This window comes from Manihot esculenta, chromosome 9 (assembly GCF_001659605.2).
Source record: "Manihot esculenta cultivar AM560-2 chromosome 9, M.esculenta_v8, whole genome shotgun sequence".
Classification (NCBI taxonomy): Eukaryota; Viridiplantae; Streptophyta; class Magnoliopsida; order Malpighiales; family Euphorbiaceae; genus Manihot; species Manihot esculenta.
This window is the reverse complement of record NC_035169.2, coordinates 9033342-9053427: the sequence shown is the minus strand read 5'-3', so window position 1 is coordinate 9053427 and position 20086 is coordinate 9033342. Positions and strand designations below refer to the sequence as shown.

General features: G+C 37.4%; 1 protein-coding gene across 1 annotated transcript; it reads right to left on the bottom strand.

Moving 5' to 3' along the window:
* Nucleotides 1-17134: 17134 nt before the first annotated feature.
* Nucleotides 17135-18432, bottom strand: LOC110623760 (protein TERMINAL FLOWER 1). The gene is made up of 4 exons (XM_021768781.2): nucleotides 18059-18432; nucleotides 17876-17937; nucleotides 17560-17600; nucleotides 17135-17450 (listed from the first exon to the last, which is right to left on the bottom strand). The coding sequence occupies exons 1-4, from the start codon at nucleotides 18254-18256 to the stop codon at nucleotides 17233-17235; spliced, it is 519 nt and encodes a 172-aa protein (XP_021624473.1). The 5' UTR covers nucleotides 18257-18432; the 3' UTR covers nucleotides 17135-17232.
* Between the last annotated feature and the right edge of the window lie 1654 nt (nucleotides 18433-20086).

Below are 20086 nucleotides of genomic sequence, written 5' to 3'. Positions count from 1 at the left end.
ATTATCCTACACATGATCTAGAGATGGCAGCTGTGATCTTTGCACTCAAGATGTGGAGGCATTACCTGTAACGACCCCAACATGGACCGTCACCGGCGCTAGGATTCAGGTCGGCTTAAGGCCGCCAGAACCCGTAGCAAGCCTGCTATACTCTCTGTGTACCTGTAAATCTCATACATGATCATACATTTTCTGTAAAAAATAAAAACTTTTTTTCTCTGTACCAAGGCTTAACCTGTGCTTGCACTATCTCTGTACTCTGTACTCTGTACTCTGTACTCTGTACTCTGTACTCTGTACTCTGTACTCTGTCCCCCTGACTAGAGCTTGCTCTAGATGGGTTAACTCATACCTGTTAAGCCTGGTTTTTCACATACTCTGTAACACATATACATACACAGATCATGTACATAACAAACTTGCCTTCAAACTCTCCAAACTTCACAACTTTGAGTTTTGAGCTTAAGACCTTCAAAGAATCATGAAAACTAATCAAATCGTTGCATGATTTAATGAAAACATGAAAGAATACTCACAAAGGACAGAGTTTCACCTCAGCAAGTGAAAGAAACGATGCTCTGACCGCTTCAACTGACTGAGGGCCATTTATAGGTGGCTGGCCAGACCACCTTCGGCGGCCACACGTGAAACCGAAAGCCATGCATGTTCGGCGGCCGAACCTCAACTTCGGCGACCGAACCTGGCTTTTCTGCCTTGGTTCATTTCACTCAAAAACTCAGTTCTTTATGCATAAAACTTAATGAACAGATCAAAACATTTAAGAAAAACATAAATCAAACCCTTCTAGAGACTTCCGACATCCCGGATCCCACCGGAAAGCAGAATTCCGATGCCGGACTCCAGCCGGGTATGACATTACCTTTATGGGGTTAAATGTGATATTTTCACAGATCATAAGAGCTTACAGTACATCTTGAGTCAGAGAGAGTTGAACCTAAGATAGAGAAGATGGGTAGAACTGCTTAGTGACTATGATTGCAAAATTCAGTACCATCCGGGTAAGGCAAATGTTGTGGCAGATGCCCTAAGCCAGAAATCATTTGGCAGTTTGTCCCATATTACAGCAGAGAGGAGACCGGTGGTGAGGGAATTCTATAAGCTCATTAATGAAGGGCTGCAGTTAGAGTTGTCTGGTACAGGTGCTTTGATAGTTCAGATGAGAGTGACACCCATGTTTCTGGAGTAGGTGGCTCAGAAACAGCATGAGGACCCAGAGTTAGTGAAAATTGCCAGGACTGTTCAGTCAGACAAGAATGAAGAGTTCAGATTTGACAACAAAGGGATCCTCCGCTATGGGAATAGGTTATGTGTACCAGATGACGTGAGTCTGAAGGGAGACATTATGAGGGAAACTCATAATGCCAGATACAGTGTTCACCCTGGAGCCACCAAAATGTACCAGGATCTGAAAAGAGTTTATTGGTGGCCAGCTATGAAAAGAGAAGTGGCACAGTTTGTGTCCGCCTGCGAGATATGTCAGAGGGTGAAGCTGGAACATCAGAAACCTGTAACGACCCGAAAATCGGACCACTACCGACGCTAGGATCCAGATCGGCATAAGGCCGCCGGGACCCGTAGCAAGCCTAACATACATCCTATCACCTGGTCAAATCCCATACATGATCAAAACATTAACATGAAAACTTAAACATCTGATGTATATACCGAGCTTGACCTGTATGCTACATAACTGTAAACATAAAAGAACCCCATACTAGAGTCCTCATCAAAGCTCTAGCTGGGTCAACATTACATACATCAAGCTCGAATCACATCCGATGAACCAAAACCTAACCTGTGCATGCCTCAAAACCATAAACATAAGACCTCCACTAGAGTTCTCATCACATACTCTAGCGTGGTAAACAACACATGCCACAAGTTTGGTTCAAACTCAACTCAAAACCAAAACATTAAAACATAACATACATCATGTATAAAAAGGGACTAACCAAGCCTTAGGGCCAAGCACAACACTAATCCATAAACATAACTCTACTTTACGTTACATTACATCACATTATCTTACAATACATTATATCAATTTACATTACATGTCCACACTAAAATACTAATCTATTACACAACCATAATCTTTACCCTTGACGACTTCCCGATCGACCTCATACCTGCAAACCTGGGGGTTGGGGGAAAGGGGTGAGCTAAAAAAGCCCAGTGAGTAGAAACAATAAAAACAGTTCATTAATTACATGCTGTCATGAAATGCGTCACAGCACAAACAATTCACATCACGGATTGGACATGACCTCAAAACTCCCTCTGTTGGTGCCCGGCCCCCAAAGGAGCTCACACAGGACTTTCAATCACATAACATGGTGCCCGGCCCTAAAAGGGCTCACACAGGACTTACCCAACATAGTGCCCAGCCCCCCTGAAGGAGCTCACACAGGACTTTCAATCATGACAGATCTATGGGCTATTGAAGTCGCCTTGGTCCATCCACATCAATAGTAAATAATGCAATGCGTCATATTCGTGAAACTAGTACAATCCACCTATTACATAAAAACATGATGCATGAACATGCTTTAGACATTTGATTTAATTTAAAAACATAAGGTTCAGTTCTACTCACCTCTGGCAGACGCTGGACTGACTCTGCAATAGCTAACACTGCTGGCCTCCTCGGTCCCTCGGGTCCGATCCTACACAGGTGGACTCGAATGAGGTGCCAAACACGCTCTAAACAACTCATAAACAACTTCCCAAAAACCCCCTAAACATCCTCAAAACATGCATAAGAAACAACCAAGAAAGGGCTGGACATGGCACTTTCGGCGGCACCTTCGGCGGCCGAATGTCCCTTCCAGAGCCGAAAGTCATGCAGGTTCGGCGGCACCTTCGGCGGCCGAAAGTCTGCTCCAGATCCGAAACTCAACTTTCAGGAGCAAGGTTAGGCGGCCAAACCATGCATCCACAGGCAGGTTCGATGGTCGAAACTACCTTCGGCGGCCGAACCTGAGTTCATTCAGAACTCAGCCTCTTATGCATACAAGCCTCCCAAGCCTTCCAAACACCCAAAACAACCCAAAACCTTACATGCTCTCTCCCAACATGCAAACACACTCCCACATGCATATAGGGGCATAAACTAACTTAAAACCCCAACACAAATATCACATAACATACATTGGGCATAAAACCCACATTAACCCTAACATGCATATCTACCCATACCCAAGCATTAAAACTTCTCTAAACTTACTTAAAACCTCATGAAACATAAAGGAAAGCAAGGATCTACACTTACCTCTTGAAGATAGGTTGGTGCGATCCTACTTTGAAGATATGGAGAATCCAAGCTCCAAAGATCTCCAAGCTCTAAAACTTCGATCTAAGCTTTAAAACTCTTCAAGACAACCATAAAACTTATAAAAACCTTGGGAGATTGAAGAAAAGACATGAAATCAGCCAAAGGAGGGCATGAACACACCTGAGCTCGAGAATGGGGAGAAAACTCGTCCATTTTCGGTCTGAGGGCCTTTTATAGGTGGCCGGCTAAACCTCCTTCGGTGGCCAAAGCTGCTGCCAAAACTTCACCACGTTCGGCGGCCGAACTTGGGGTTCGGCGGCTGAAAGGAAGCCACCTTCGAAAGCCTAACGTGCCTCCTAAACTATCCCATGTTCGGCGGCCGAACTTGAGGTTCGGCGGCCGAACCTGGGTTCCTCCTCCTTGGCCTTTTCTTTTCAAAACTCATTTCCTTTCCATTTAAAACCATAAAATCATGTGAAAACATTTTAGAAACACATTTTACCCCTCGAGAAGACTCTGGCATCATCAAAATTCCAGATTCCAACGGAAATTCTGCCGAAAGGTAGGGATTCCGATGTCGAAATCTAGCCGGGTATTACAAAATCGGCTGGAATGCTTAACCCACTGTCGATTCCAGAGTGGAAATGAGAGAATATAGCTATGGATTTTGTAGTGGGGTTACGCAACGTCCAACAGATTGGACTCCATATGAGTGATTGTGGACAGACTGACCAAATCTGCTCACTTCATCCCTGTCAGGAGTGGCTATTCTGTGGACAAATTGGCGTAGGAGTTTGTTGATGAAGTTGTCAGGTTGCATGGGGCTCTCGTTTCAATAGTGTCAGATAGGGGACCCTAGTTCACCTCCAGGTTTTGACGGAGTCTGCAGAACGCTATGGGTACCAGGCTAGATTTTAGCACTGCTTTCCATCCACAGACTGATGGACAGTCAGAGAGGACCATCCAGACAATTGAAGATATGCTCAGAATGTGTGTGCTAGATTTTGGCGGTTCTTAGAGGCAGCATCTACCCTTGGTGGAGTTTGCCTACAATAACACCTATCATGCTAGCATAGGGATGGCTCCATATGAAGCTTTGTATGGAAGGAAGTATAGGTCACCTGTCTGCTGGGAAGAAGTTGGAGAAAGGGCCTTAGCAGGACCCGAGCTAATAGAGATCACCAGCAGAGTAGTGCCCATTATCAGAGAAAGGATCAGAACTGCTGTGAGTAGGCAGAAAAGCTATACAGATGTCCGCAAGAAGCTTGTAGAGTTTCAGAAGGGAGATATGGTGTTGCTCAAGGTGTCTCCTATGAAAGGGGTGATTCGTTTTGGGAAGAAAGGTAAGCTAGCTCCACGGTACATCGGACCCTTTGAAATCTTGCAGAAGATTGGGAATGTATCGTACAAGCTGGACCTACCTGCTTCAATGGAGAGAATCCATCCGGTTTTCCATATTTCCATGTTACAGAAGTTTGTGTCAGATCCGGGCAAGGTTCTTAATGAGCCTGATATGGAGATCCTAAGAGATCTCACCTATGTTGAGCAGCCAGTGCGGATCCTAGACACGCAGATCAGAAAGCTGAGGAATAAGGAAATCCCGATGGTGAAAGTCCTTTGGAATCACCATAATGTAGAAGAATGTACCTAGGAGACACGGGAGTCCATGCTCCAGCAATACCCCTATCTTTTTTAAGGTTAGTGTTTTTGTTGTTATGTGCTTCCTTGTTGATATGTATGCTTATGTTTATGCTATGCTATGCTTGTGTGTTGAACATTCGGGGACGAATGTTCTTAAGGGGGGAAGAATGTAATACTCGGCTAGACCCCAGTATCGGAATTCCTACCTTCCGACGGAATCTTTGTTATAATTCGGAATTCTCAGATGTCGGAGCCTTCTAGAAGGGTAAAATAAAGATTTTCTAAAATGTTTTTACATGTTTTTATGGTTTTATTGAAGAAAGAAAATTGAGTTTTGAAAGAAAAAGACCAAGGAGGAAAACCTAGGTTCAGCCGCCAAACATGGGGGGTTTGCGGAGACACCTTTGGCCCCCGAAGGTGGTCTGGCCAGCCACCTATAAAGGGCCCCTTGTCCGAAAATGGGCAAGTTTTCTCTCTCTATTTTCGGGCATAGGTGAGATTTCGCCCTCCTTTGGTTGATTTTATGTTTTCCTTCAAATTTTTCAAGTTTTTGACAAACTTTCAACTTGTTTTGAAGTTTTTGAGCTAAAGATCAAAGTTTTAAAGTTTGGAGACCCCCGGAGCTCGTTCCTCCATATCTCTGAGTTTGGGATCGCATCTCCTCTCGATCTTCAAGAGGTAAGTGTCGATCCACGGCTTTTATGATATTTTAAGTAAGTTTTAAGAAGGGGTTAAGGGTTTTGATGCATGATTAGGTTAGATGTAAAATGTTAGGGTTTATGTACCCTTTATGATAAATATATGTTTAATGTGATGTTTGTTGGGGTATAGGCTAGTTTTATGCCCATATATGCTTGAATAAGTGTTTATGCATGTTTTAGAATAGTTGAATGCATGTTGGAAAGTTGGGATGGCTGAATGTGGGATGGCAGAATCAGGTTCTGCCACTCATAAGGATCCAGGTTCGGCCGCCGAACCTGCCAGGGAAGGCAGTTTAGGCCGCCTAAACTCGCCCCCGAAAGTTTGGACTTTCGACTCTGGAGGGGAGTTTCGACCGCCGAACTTGCCCCCGAAAGTGGGTGACTTTCGGCTTCGGAAGGAGTTTCGGCCGCCTAACCCTGCCCCCGAAAGTGCCTGACTTTCGGCTCTGGGGGGACCTTCGGCCGTCGAACCTGCCGCCGAAAGTCCCCTGTCCAGCGTTCCGTTCCATATTTTCTATACATGTTTTGGTGATGTTTTAGGGGGTTTTTTGGGAGTTGTTTAGAGTCATGTTAGAGTTTGTTTGGTCCCTCATTTGAGTCCACCTGTGTAGGATCGGACCCGAGGAACCGAGGAGGTCAGCAGTGTTAGCTGCTTCAGAGTTAGTCCAGAGTTAGCCAAAGGTGAGTAGAACACAACTCTTTTTATTGCAAGCAAATAAACTTTTAAGCATGATCATGCATCATAAATGCCATGTATGAAATAGGTTGTCTTGCATTAGAATTCACGAATATGATGCATTGCATAATATGATGTTGATGTGGATGGATGTTGGATGACCCATTGGCCCTTGATATGATATGATATGATATGGTATGGAAGTCCAGGTCGAGGCCCATTCTACGCCCCTGGCACATTGGATATGTTATGTTATGATATGTTAAGCGAAAATCCTGAGGAGCTCCCGTTGTGGGCCAGGCACATTGAATTATGTAGAGGGGTCATTGGTGACAAGTCAATCCTTGATGTGATTTGTTTGTGATGTGATGCATTTCATGATGGCATATGTTTAATGAACTGTTTTTATTGTTCTGCTCACTGGGCTTTAGTAGCTCACCCCTTTCCTCTAACCCCCAAGTTTGCAGGTTCAGGATAGACGGGAGGTCGTCAAGGGTAAAAGCTATATTTTTGTAATAGATTTGTAGTGGACATGATATGTAAAATGTAATGTAATATAAAGTATTGTAAAGTAATGTAAAGAGGATTAGTATTGTGCTTGGCCCTAATGTATGGTTAATCCCTTTTTGTACATGATCTATATGAAATGTTTTAATGATGAGTTATGTTGAACTAGGCTTGACATATGATATGTTGCCCCACTAGAGCATTTGATGAGGGCTCTAGTGTGGGGTTTTATGTTTACAGTTATGGTGCATGCATAGGTCAAGCTTGGTATGTGAAAAGTTTAAAGTTTTTATGAAAATGTATGATCATGCATGGGATTTTATCAGATGTACAGGATGTATGTAGGCTTGCTAAGGGTCCCAGCGACCTTAAGTCGATCTGAATCCTAGCGCCGATAGCGGTTCGGTTTTCGGGTCGTTACAACCACTTTTGCTCACATCTGCTTTCTAACTCTCTCAAAAGACTCGACCTATCCAGTCTCAAAGCTCTCTCTTCTTTTAACGTAACTTCTAATCCATTCTTCTCTTTCTTAGAAAATGAATGTGTCTACTTCGTCGTCTTCCTTTGGTGGAAGTTCTACTTCGAGCTCTTCCTCTGATGGCCACATCCGTGCTCCTGCTCCCTTCGCCCCATTAAGGGTAGCCCATGAACACGAGGGTTCTCTAGTAAATGACATTCCCTCTATGCTGACTGAGAAGGACGTGGATCACTTGTAGAACCTCTACTAGATTCCTAGAGACTATTTTTGGATTTATGCTCTAAGCTCAAACGTTTGTGTTGACGATTAGATCCCTGCTAAGGACACGATTATGGTCTACGAGGAACAACTAAAGGCGGGTCTTCAATTTCCTATGAATCCATTCTTTATTGAGGTACTACGATTCCACAGGCTCGCAGTCGCCTAACTACATTCAAATAGCTGGAGGGATCTTGGTGGCCTTCTAGTTTCTCTACTTCAACAACAATATCGAGCCAATTATAGCGCTCTTCTCCCAGAAGTACCAACTGGGTACCAGAAAAAAATGAAGAATTTTGGTTATTCAGTGGGAAGAAGCGCTAGACTCTTTTCAACTGGATACCTTCTTCCCTGAAGCGCTAGAAGAATAAGTTTTTCATATTGCACCATAGGGTATCTGAGGGTTTTGGATAGCTCCAGACTGACTAGAACCTATATGTGAATATAAGAATAATAGAGCTCAACCGCAGCGGGACGAGGAAGAGTTTCTGGACTTCCTCTAAAGGATGGCTTCAACTCAGAGGATAAACGTGAACATGGTAGTGAGGAATGCCATTCTATCCTGGCAGAGTCACTTTGAGGCAGAACGGGGTCAGTCTTCTCACCCTCGCCTTCCAAACCCTTGGAAAAGCATAGAGCAGGGTACTTTTCTTTTCAACTTTTCTGTTTTTAGAAATGCCTCTTTTACCGTTTTATTCTATGCAGATATGGTCGAAAAGAAGAACAAGTTCATTGAGGTGGCTAGCTTTGCTCGCAAGGGCAAAGCTACTGCTAGAACAACCAGCCCTCCTCCTAAGCGAGCTTGCCTGGTAGAGGAAATCATCATGCTTCCTCCTCCTCCTTCCCTACCTGCAACCGAGGGAACAACCTCTACTCAACTTGAGTCTTCTTCTAAGGGCACTCCCGTTGCAGTCCCTATTCAAACTGATACTCCACAAGAAGAAGCTGGTGTTGGAGCGGTGTGGCCTCAAGGCATCCAGCACTTGGCACTAGCTCTGACCCGTATAACCTCTCTTCTTGAGGAGACCCTCCTATTTGTACTAATCGGCAAGAATGCTTTGAGGCCTGGGGACCGCCACCGATTGAATGAGGCCGAGATCGACGACCTCTACGATAACATTATCCACTCTACAATGGAGAGTGCTCTCTGTGCTTATATGGCCAAGGAGCGGAACAAGGCTATGAGGCGAGAGTTCAGGGCTCAGGAAACAAATAAAAGTCTCATGCAAGAAGAATGCTCAAGGCTGAAGGCTCGGGTTGAAGAGGTGGAGAACACTATGAAGGAGAAGCTGGAGTCCGTCGATAAACTCCAAACAGACCTGGACGAGACTAATACTTCAAAGTCCACCTTTGAGAATCGGGCAAAAGTTGCCAAGGACCAAGTGGCCACAGTTCAGCTCCAAGTCCAGGAGCTTCAGGCTTAAGCGTAGAAAAACTAGGTCGCCTCTAATTGAATTGCTGAACTAAAGGCCGAGCTTCAAGAGACAGTGGCTTGAAGAGGAGAGATGTTCATCTAAGGACAAGACTCAGTCAAAAAGGAGCTGGTTAAGCACTTTCCGACTGAGGATAATCGGGTCTGCATAGATACTGTAGTAGATGTAGAAAATAATGTAATAGAGACATAGGAGGAGTATGAGGATGTCCCTCCTATGTAATTTTTCCTTTCATGAAATGAAAATTTAGCACAACTTTTATCTTTACCATTTTTTTTATAGAGGATCTATACTCAACCATGAATAGAACCCTCGACTAGTTATTTCCACAGATCTAATGCCAATTTAAACTTAAATAACTTGACCAATTTTGTCAGTGGGACTAAAACCCGGTCAATAGTCTGGCTAATACTCGCCTTGTGGCCTTAAAACAAAATACCTTAATAAATTTTATTAATTGAGATTGACACCTAGTCATGATCCCGACGGATACCTGCCTTGTGACTTTGGCATAAAATACTCTTAAGAATTTGATTAATCAGAACAATTGCCTGTTTACGAGCCTAATGGATACTCACCTTGTGGTATTGATATAAAATGCCTTAAATAATTTGATTATTCGGGACAATCTCCCGTTCACAAGCCTAGTGGATAGCCGTCTTGTGTCCTTGGCATAAAATGCCTTAAACAATTTCATTAGCAAGATTAACACCTGATTAAGTTCTTAGCAGTTACCCACCTTGTTGCTCGTCTGACGAATACTTGTCTTATGGTTTTGGCATAAAATATCTTAAATAATTTCATTAGCTAGACTAACACTCGGTTAAGTGTCTGACGGTTACTCACCTGGTGGATATCCACCTCGTGGCTTTTTTTCTTATCCTCATAGTTTCATCAATCCATCATTTCTGATAAACATCAAAAGACTTGAAAAAATACATTATAATTTTATTTATAATATTTCTATGGATTACAAAATTCTCCCCAAAGTAAAAAGTGACTCTACCATCTTACTCATAAACACGAGGATGAATAACCTTAGGAACCTTAGGGTCCCTTTGAGTTCTTATCCAACTCACTAGTCTTGACATCCTCATTTTTACCATACTCTACATTTAAATACTCAGGGTTGGACTCAAGAACTAAATATTTGTAACATTCTATTTTTGTAGACCCTTTTTGCCACTTGGTCCAACTATAATTACATGAATAATCCCTACGAATTCATTTTCATCAGGATTAATTGATACTCTTACCTCAGGTTCTGATATCTTTTCTTCTCTATCTTTTGTAGCAAACATCCTCAGGGTTCCATCTCTAATGAGTCTTTCAATCTTGTCCTTTAGTTGCTTGCATTCTTCTGTAGTGTGCTAATGATCCTCAATGAAATCGGTAATACTTTGTTCTGTCTCGTATGCATGATTTGTCCAGGTTAAGCTTGGTGGGCTATTTGACATCTTTTCTATTTTTCCTAATCCACATAAGTATGTGTGTTCGTGAGTCATTTATTGGAGTATAGTTTCTAAACTTCCTATTTCGTGACAGTGGATAACTCCTTTTATTTTCATAGCTTTGCTTATCTGACTTCTAAGTCTTACTCTAGCCCAGCTTCTTGTCCTCTCTCAATGCTTGTACTTCATCACCCAGCCGTATGTATTTCTGAGCCTTATCCATCAACTGTTGATAGGTAGTGGCAGGATTCTCGATCAATGAATCCATGAATTTGATGTTATGTGTTTCCTTTTTCAATATCTAGCATGCTATTTCATAATTTAATTCTTCCATCTGTATCGCTTTAGCATTGAAACGTGAAATTAAATTTCTTAAAGACTCACTCTCCTTTTGGCGAATCTTCCATAAGTCAGAGGATAGTTTTTTAGGAGGTATGCAGGTAATAAATTTAGACTTAAACAACATGGCAAACTATGTAAAATTATAAATAGAACCTAAACTCAGATGTTGGTACCATTTCTGATCCAAACCTGTGAATGTGGATGGAAATACTTGGCACAGGACAAAGTTATTGACATTTTGAAGTTGCATCATTATCCTGAAGACGCCAAGTGACTCCTGGGATCAAATGTTCCGTCATACTTGTCCAAGATTGGCTGCTTGAACTTGGTAGGGAAAGTTTCTGCTACAATCTCTTCCTACAAGGGTGAGGCGTTGTCCAGGCCATAGTCTTCCTCCTACTCCTTCTGATACCTCTGTACAGCTCAAACCAGTTTTCAGTCAATGTCTTTTAGGGTCTCATCCGATGATTCCTCATCCGACAGCTTGGCCTTGCTTCTGGATTCGTCTGGATCGCTTCTATCTGCGTCTTTGGATTCTCGATGGAAGCTTCCTCCCTTATCCTGAAAGCCATAATTGAGGCCTCCTCCCGAGTCTTATATTGCTCGAGAGTGGCTTGCAACCTTTTGATTTATTGGAGCATTTGCTCGTTATTCAGATTGTTGAGGTCTGTCTTATTGATCATAGAGGGTGTGTTTTGTCCATTACTAGGGATAGAAGAAATGATGGCCTCTTTATCGGCAGCAAACTTAGCAGTAGCTCGTGAATTGTCAGTCATTTAGTGAATGAAAGAAAAGTATCTTTTTAAAAGGAAGTGAATAGAATACTGGTTCTAATCCAAATAAACAGAAAGAATTCAATCGATATCTCGGCAACGGAACCAAATGATGTGGCTGATATCAAGCTGAGTTGCGATTATCAATTTGAAAAAGAGAAAATGTGAGATGGTTGATAACTGTGCGGTTGTCGAAACCGGTCAAAAATAATCTTTTTGGTTATCAATAATTTTACAACTATAGATAGTGGCAAAAGGATCGAATCCATAGGAAATTAATACTTACCTATTTTTCTTATCAAGACCAAGTAAAAAAACTGAAAGTAAAATAAAAAGGGGGGGTTTTTTAGATTGATTGAATTAAACTAATACTGAAAGCAATAAAGTAAAGCAAATAATTAAAGTAAAGAAGTTCAATAATGAGAAAAGCTCTAGTTGAAGAATTGGATCCACTTCAGTTGTTGGGATTGATCATTGATATTTAGGTTCCTTTGTTTGATTCAATAAATTAGTTATGGAGATGGAAGACGTTTCTCACCACCATATCCCTCCTTAAGCATAAATCAATTAGAGAACGTCCTCTAATTAATTATTAATCAACAAATTGCCAAGGAACGTCATTGGCCCTTTGGCATCTAACGACTGTCAATTACATTAAGAAATAGAGAGACCTAATTCTAGCTACCCAAACGTATGGTGATATTGCTAGATCATGCAATTTCCTTAGTTTTTACACGAAGAGTTACTTATGTTTGAATAATCCAAGCAATTACGGACTTAAAACTATCCAAACTAACAAATTATTACCTTGCAATCAAGAATCAATTGGCCCTATTGATCTAAACCACAAAGCAACAATGTAATTAAGCATGAAATTGCATAAATATTGAAAAACAAAAGATAAACAATGTATGTTTAGATCTCCCAATCCATAAAACAACCAAAGTTTCACCTAATCTTAAACTAGAAAAAAGGGTTTCAGCCACTCATGGCTGAAACAAAACAAAAAATAAAAGAAAGAGAATGAGAAGAGAGGTGGCCGGCAGCTTGGCCTTGGAGAAGGAGGTGTGGCCGAATGTGGGAGGAGAGGAAGAGGGTGGCGTGCGGCCTTGCTTCATATATTTATAGGCTGAATGTGCTGCCCTAGATCTCCTTGATGCAGTGGAGCCTTCTTTTGAATTTTGAATTTTGAATTTTGAATTTTGAATTTTGAATTTTGAATTTTGAATTTTGAATTTTGAATTTTGAATGCTCTCCTTTTGAATTTTAAATTTTGAATCCTTGGGAGGCAAGTGCATCTTCTTGAGATTTGGCTTCCTTAATAAGGGAGAGACTTCTTGAAGATTTGAAATTTGAATTTCAAATTACTTTGTTGAATGTACTTTCCTTATTTATCTCCTGTTCAGTTACAACTTGGCTTGTGCAAGTATGCTTGTTCTCCTTTATCCTATTTTAAGCAGTTTTGAGAGCATTTTCACCAAATTACCTCTTTACACAATTTTCTGCAAAATAAGATCAAAACCACCGAATTAAGCAGAAAAAGTGTAAATTAACATTAATAACAACATAATAAAATGGTTTAAATTTGGTTTGATCAATTGACACCTATGGGCAGCCACTTTGATGCTTAAGTCAGTAAACTAATAGAATGAGCGAATGTAATGAATTGCTTAGAACTCAAAATGAGCATGTAAGACTGTGCATCTTTATTTCTATACACATTAGCTTTTATACTTCAAGAAGGTAGAGTTGGTTATTAAATCTCTTGAAAATCCAATTGGTATCGATTAGTTGGATTAACGATTGTCGAATCTGTCAATTAAAATCGATTCCTCTTTTATGATTAATTAGTTCCTGTAGATATGGTGAATAAGTATCTATTCCACTGAGACTTTAAAATTATTAAATTTAAATGCCAAGTAGAAAAAGAAGAATTATTTAAAATTTAAAAAGAAAAGAAAGTTTCTATAAGAGAAGTTGATTAAAAAGAATTAAAGAAGAAAAATAATGCGATTGGATGATGAAATAAATAATCAAATTAAAATTTCAGCTGAAAGTAATCAAAGTTGAGAGGTTTCAATTGATCATTGATTCAAAAAATGATTAATTAAAATTTTCATTATTTGGTTATAGTGTTTAAATAAGTGAATCACACCAATTTTTCTTTAAGATTAAATTAGTACACGTAGCGTTTAAATTAATTTCTAATAAATTAATAACCCCATCAAGTGTGTAGATTTAATTAATTAATTACTTTAAGAAGAGAAGAACCCAAACTTGATCAATAATTGCAAGTAAATTATTTAAACCAAATCAATCAATTTCTTAATATAAATAAATATACTAATTACTACTTGTATTAACCCAATTAAACAATTACATATTTACCTTGGTTAATTAGCAATATGTTGTCTATCTAGGAGATCTAATAGGCCTCTTGAATTTCTGAAAGGACAACAATGGAGGTGGTGTTTCTCGAAAATAGAAATTAAGATGAACAGAAATTGAGATGAACGAAAATTAAGAACAAATCTCACAACATAAATAAAACTTCAACTTGATTAACCTTCAGCTGAAAAAGTGAGTTTAGCCACTAAGAGTCATAATAAAATTGCAGAAAAATAAAAAAAGAAGAGAAAAAGAGGTTCGGCTAGAGAAAAACCGAAAGGAAGAAAATGGGGAGAAGAGGAGAGGTGTGTAGAGAGGATGTGTTGGGGAGATGATTTTCTACTTCTAAAGCAGCCTTTATATATATTTTTTTCCAAATAAAAATATAAATATTCGAATTTAAAAAGAAGTATAATAAATTTTCTACTCATACTGTGATTGTTATCCTAATTTTAATCTGATTGTATCTGTAGTTATCTAAAATAGTTTTAAACTCTGTACAGTTGGCAAAACAGAAATCTTGCAATTTGTCCGTTGAGCTTGAGTCATAGTCTTAGGTAAGGTGGTACCTTCCAGTCAAAAATAGTTCTAAAATAGCCTCTTTTGGTTCTATTTCTCATTTTCAACTCAAAGTTTGTCCAAAATTAAAATTCAAGTAAAAACTAATTGTTTATATCAAAATCATGGAATTTAATATGGAAAAAGTGGTGAGTTTTGTAACTCATCATGGATAAGGAACTCCACGATTATAGGTGTAATGGACATTTACTAGATTGTATCTGCTAATGGTATTTTTCCGTGAAGTCTCGGTCCTGCTCAAGAGAAGGCAAGTTTTGGTGAAGAACTAAATGCTACAGTGTCTGGATCTTTCTTTCTATGGATGGGACCTCATATCAGCCTATTAGACTCTTACCATATGATTGTATCTAGATTGCTTCCGTCAGAGTCATCGGATTCTTGATGGAAGCTTCATCCCTTATTCTGGGAGTCATAAATGAGGCATCCTCCCGAGCCTTATATTGCTCAAGAGTGGCCTGCAACCTTTTAATGTATTGGAGCATTTGTTCATTATTCAGATTGTTGAGGTCTGCCTTATTGATCATAAAGGGTGTGTTTTGTCCATTGCTAGGGGAAGAGGATATGATGGCTTCTTTTTTGGCAGCAGACTTAGCAGCAACTCATAAATTGTCAGCCATTTAGTGAATGAAAGAAAGGAAAAGTGTCTTTTTAAGAGGAAGTGAATAGAAGACCGGTTCTAATCCATATGAACAAGAAGAATTCAATCAATATTCCGGCAACAGAATCAAATGATGTAGCTGATATCAAGCTAAGTTGATTGTCAATTTGCAAAAGAGAAAATGTGAGGTGGTTAACGCCTATGGCCAGTCACTCCAATGCTCAAGTCAGTAAACTGATAGAATGAGCGAATGTAATGAATTGTTTAGAACTCAAAATGAGTGTGTAAAAATGCGTATCTTTACTTCTGTGCACGTTAACTTTTATACTTTAAGAAGGTGGAGTTGGTTATCGAATCTTCTGAAAATTTGATTGGCACTGGCTAATTGGATAAAAGACTCCACAATTATAGATGCAATAAATATTTGCTGCATTGTATCCGCCAATGATAACTTTTCGTAAAGTCTCGTCCTGCTAAAAAAAGGGTGAGTTTTGATGAAAAATCGAACGCTACGGTATCCAGGTCTTTCTTTCTATAGATGAGACCTCATATCAATTTATTAGACTCTTCTCACATGATCCTATTTTACAGTGACAACGCATAACTTATTTTTAGCAATTATTATATTGTATAAAACATACAGAGTTATATATTTAATAAATTAAAAGAGATTTGAGAAAAAGAAAGGTAAATTTTTAGAAATGTTTTATATAGACACATATTGAGATTAATAATAAAAAAAAAAACTCTGTTAATTTTTTTTTTCAAAATTACTCACCTTTGCTCCACATTCCTTGTAATTAAAGTTTTATTTGTGATTTCGATTCTCCATAATTTTACACTAAAGTTAGATTTTTAAAAAAATTAAAATCACTGAAAATTTCATAAATATAGATAAAAAAATAGCAAAGGAATTAATCCCTATATATATATATAATAAAGAAGAAGAAATTAAAAAAAAATTAGACCAATGTAATGGAAGCACATGTCCCATAATATGATTCAATAGTTGAAATGAAGAGGACCAAGTTGTTGACATATAACAGGTTGTATATGTACTAATTGTACTCAAAAGGAGACATAAGAATCCTCAGATCTCAATATCAGCTTTTAACAGAAACCACCACCAAATACCATTTGACACATAATTATTAATTTATTTTTTTATTTTATATATCTTTCAGTACCCTGTTTTCTGCTTACATCTCAATACATAATTAATATCAATTTTATTTTTTTTTAAAAAAATATATATAAAATAAGAAGGAAATAAGACTTTGCTGGTTTTAAATTTATGTGTAGGTTTTCTCAGCCATTAAAGTTTGACAGAGTTATTTTTCAATAATATTTTTCTTGAAATTCACGATATACTTGTTAAATTAGCTTTTTATGTGTCACTACTATGTTCATCCATTGTTTTTCATCTTACTTCATGTTTATTAAGCTTCTTATTTATTTATTTAATGATAAATATTTGAAAAAAGAAAATAAATTGAATTCTCTTAAATAAATTTATTATATATAATTTTTTGATAAATAAGTATTAAGAAATCAAAACATCATATTAATTTTAAATTCTTAACATGTTGTTTTTGTAATAGTATATAGATGGTATGATTAAAAGTAATTTCTAGACATCAATTCTATTTAAACTTTTTTACATTAAGTAATATATTTGGAAATTAATCCTATTTGATGTAAATAATTCATTATTATTATCATTAATAGAAGTGTGCGACTTATTAGGTTCACTTTCAAAATTAAAAGTTCTCAAGTTATTACGAGGTTATTATGAGGAAGCAAGGCGTGTTTTTGTTTTCAAGTCTGTGAATGATGTCGCTCATGTTTTAGCAATATCTAGTCATTCTGAGTTAGGTAAAAGACATCCTCTTCTCGTATAGTTTCGTTAATCGATTTGAGTTAATGATATTTCTATTTTTTGAAAAAAAATAAATAAATAAAGAAGAAATGTGCTAGTTGACTCATTACTAAGGAGATTATTCATACTTCTTAAAGTTATTTTATTTATGATGATGATGACAAGCTTTCACTGACATGGAAAATTTGAAGAAGAGATGTCCAAGGATCTCATAAATGTAAACGTCTGATTAATTAGCGTCTTCTTGCAGCAGTTTCTCTTTGTGCATTGAAGAAAACAGCAGCAACAGGAAGACCAAGATCGTTTTCAGTAGCAAATCTTCGAGTGTTGAAGTTATCTCTTGAAGAAGGTGGACTTATTATCTGTCTTCTTTTTTGCTTGAATAGAACAAACACAAACCTGTGGATCCCAATGTTAGGCTTTGGAATCTCATAGCTCGCCACTTCCTTTCCTGTTTACAAGATCCCACACCAACAACCAAAAAAAAAAGTTAATCTTTCTCCTTCAAACTTCCATTTACTGTACATATAGTTCAGAAAGATCAGAAAATGAAAATTTACCAAATGTGGAATCTGTTGTTCCTGGAATGTTGCTCACTATCCTGTAAAAAGGGTTAATTCCCAGTCATCTATATAATTCAAAAGTCATTATACAAATGTTCAAGTCATGAGAAAACATGAATGCATGCTGAGTAGACCTAGCTATATATGTATGCTGAGAAAAGCAAAAACCTAAGTGAACGAGATCAAAATGCAGAAGTTATGCCCTAGTTCATGAGGTTTGGTTTTGGTTCAGAGATCACCAAGATAATTTATCAACCCTAAGTAGTTTAGCTTGAACCGCAACCCTAAAAATATTAGCTGGTTTTTGTTATACCAGTGCAGGTGCTCCCTCAAGTAAGGATCACTAGGACCAGGAACATCTGGATCTATCATGACCTGAGCAAAAAAGAAAAAGGAGATGGACATTATAGGATCACAAGCAGCTACCAAGTTCAAACAGAAGGAGAAAAAAAAAAAAGAAAAAAGGAAAAGCTTGAAGAGATGAGAATGTGAGTACCAATGTGAAGAAAGATCTCAAGTCAGCTCCTTGGATTTCAACCTTAGGCTTGGAAACAAGTGTGGAAGGAAAAAGCTCATGACCATTGTGGACTTGTCTGCTATTGTAAGAGACAGACATTTTGATTGCTGGTAAGAAAGGATCAAGAACATCTCCTATGACTCCTCCAACAATGAGAGGTTCTATGATTCTTGCCATAGAGGGAGAGAGAGAGATTAGAAGGTGTTAGTTATTGGGCAATGGGCATAGAATATATAGTGACTGAACTAAGAAGAAGTACTCTGCAAGTAACAGATTAGATCTGGCTAGTTAGTTTAGGAGAAGTATAAGACATAGAAAATCTTGTACATAAAGAATAAAACTCACTGGAATCTGTCATCTCTCTCTCTCTAGACTATAAACCATAACTTAATGATTTTATTAACAAATCCATCACATCAGCCTCTCACAAGATTTGTTGGGTCCTTGTAATGGGTTCCTGAGATTGGCCTTGCTATATAACTAACTAGAATTCCTTGAAAAAAAAAAAAGACTAAGTAAAGAAGTATAATAACTAACGGCTACTAAGACAGCTGAAATTACCAATTAAGGTTTAAATAATTAAGACATTTGATATTACATGAGTATTAAAATGAAACTTGGGAAGAGTTAAAAATAGTAAGTTGAATCAATAGTCAAAAAACAGAGTATTTCACACTTTAAAAGGAAAACAAACTAAAGCTTTTAGAGAATTGGAGCATGGAAGAATTTGTTTGATGATTTAATTTACATAGAACATTCCGAAAGAACATGTTCACTTTGTAAGAAACTTTTACCATTTTGAGGGAGATTCCATAAGGAGAGGACTCAGCAATATTTCAGGGCATAAAGGACTCCCTCCCACCGCTAATGCCTCGGCAAAAAACTAGCTGCCTATGGACATATAGGTGGTCATTTCAACGTAAAAAAAGATTCTTAACCTGCAATTGTATGCCCAACTTCTGCCAATTTTTCGTTAATTTCTTCCTTTCTTATTCTTAATGATTCTCTCTGATTTCTGCCTCTCTCTCTCTTTTTTTCCCCTTCTTTTAAGCTTTTAAGGTGGATTTATTGCTATTTTTTTAAAAAAAGAAATCCAAAATGGCCATCAACTATGACTGGCATCGTTGTATCTGAATTCCGCCAGTGATTCTAGCTGAAAGATGAAAAAAAAGTTTTTTGAAAGAATAAAAATCTCATATATTCATTAAAAATGATATAAATTTTTACGTCACTTAGCAAATAGAACCTCGAACTAAGAATTAAATTCTCTGGAGTTTTTTATGAATCTATCTAAAAGAAATATTCGGTAAAAATAATAATGAAGCTTTAATAATCATGAATAATGCCGCTAATTAAGAATAAAGCCTGATGTTTAAAATTGAGATACTCACTATTTTTGTACGATTTAATTTAAGTATTTATTTAAGTAATTAAAAATTGATATAATTATTTAAATTTATAAATTTTATTATAATTATATTTAATTTTAAAACTAAAATTAAAAAAAATGTGTTTTGTTAACGTTTTTATTTGAATCATATAACACCTATTTATACAAAAATTTAAATTGTTTTACTGTTCTGTGATTTAGTTTAAAATATGACTTATTTTATTATTTTTTATTTGAATTATATAACACTTATTTATACAAAAATTTAAAATTTTTTACTGTTTTGTGATTTAATTTAAAATATTTAAAAATTAATATAATTTAACTTAAAATCTTTATATTTATTTTTTTACCATTAAATTTCTAAAATTTCATTGTTATTCTTCATCCTCGTTTGTTCTAGAGCAAAACTTGTTATAATATTTGTTAAAATTAATGATAAATAAGAAAAAATTCTAATTATGATCCTACACAAATAAAATTTCTTATTTAAAATGAAATTTCAAAAAATATATAAATACGCAAAATTCTATATCTTTTATACATAAATAAAAGAAGAGCATGAAATTTATTTTATTTATTATTTACTTTGTTAATAATAGACTAAAGTTATATAA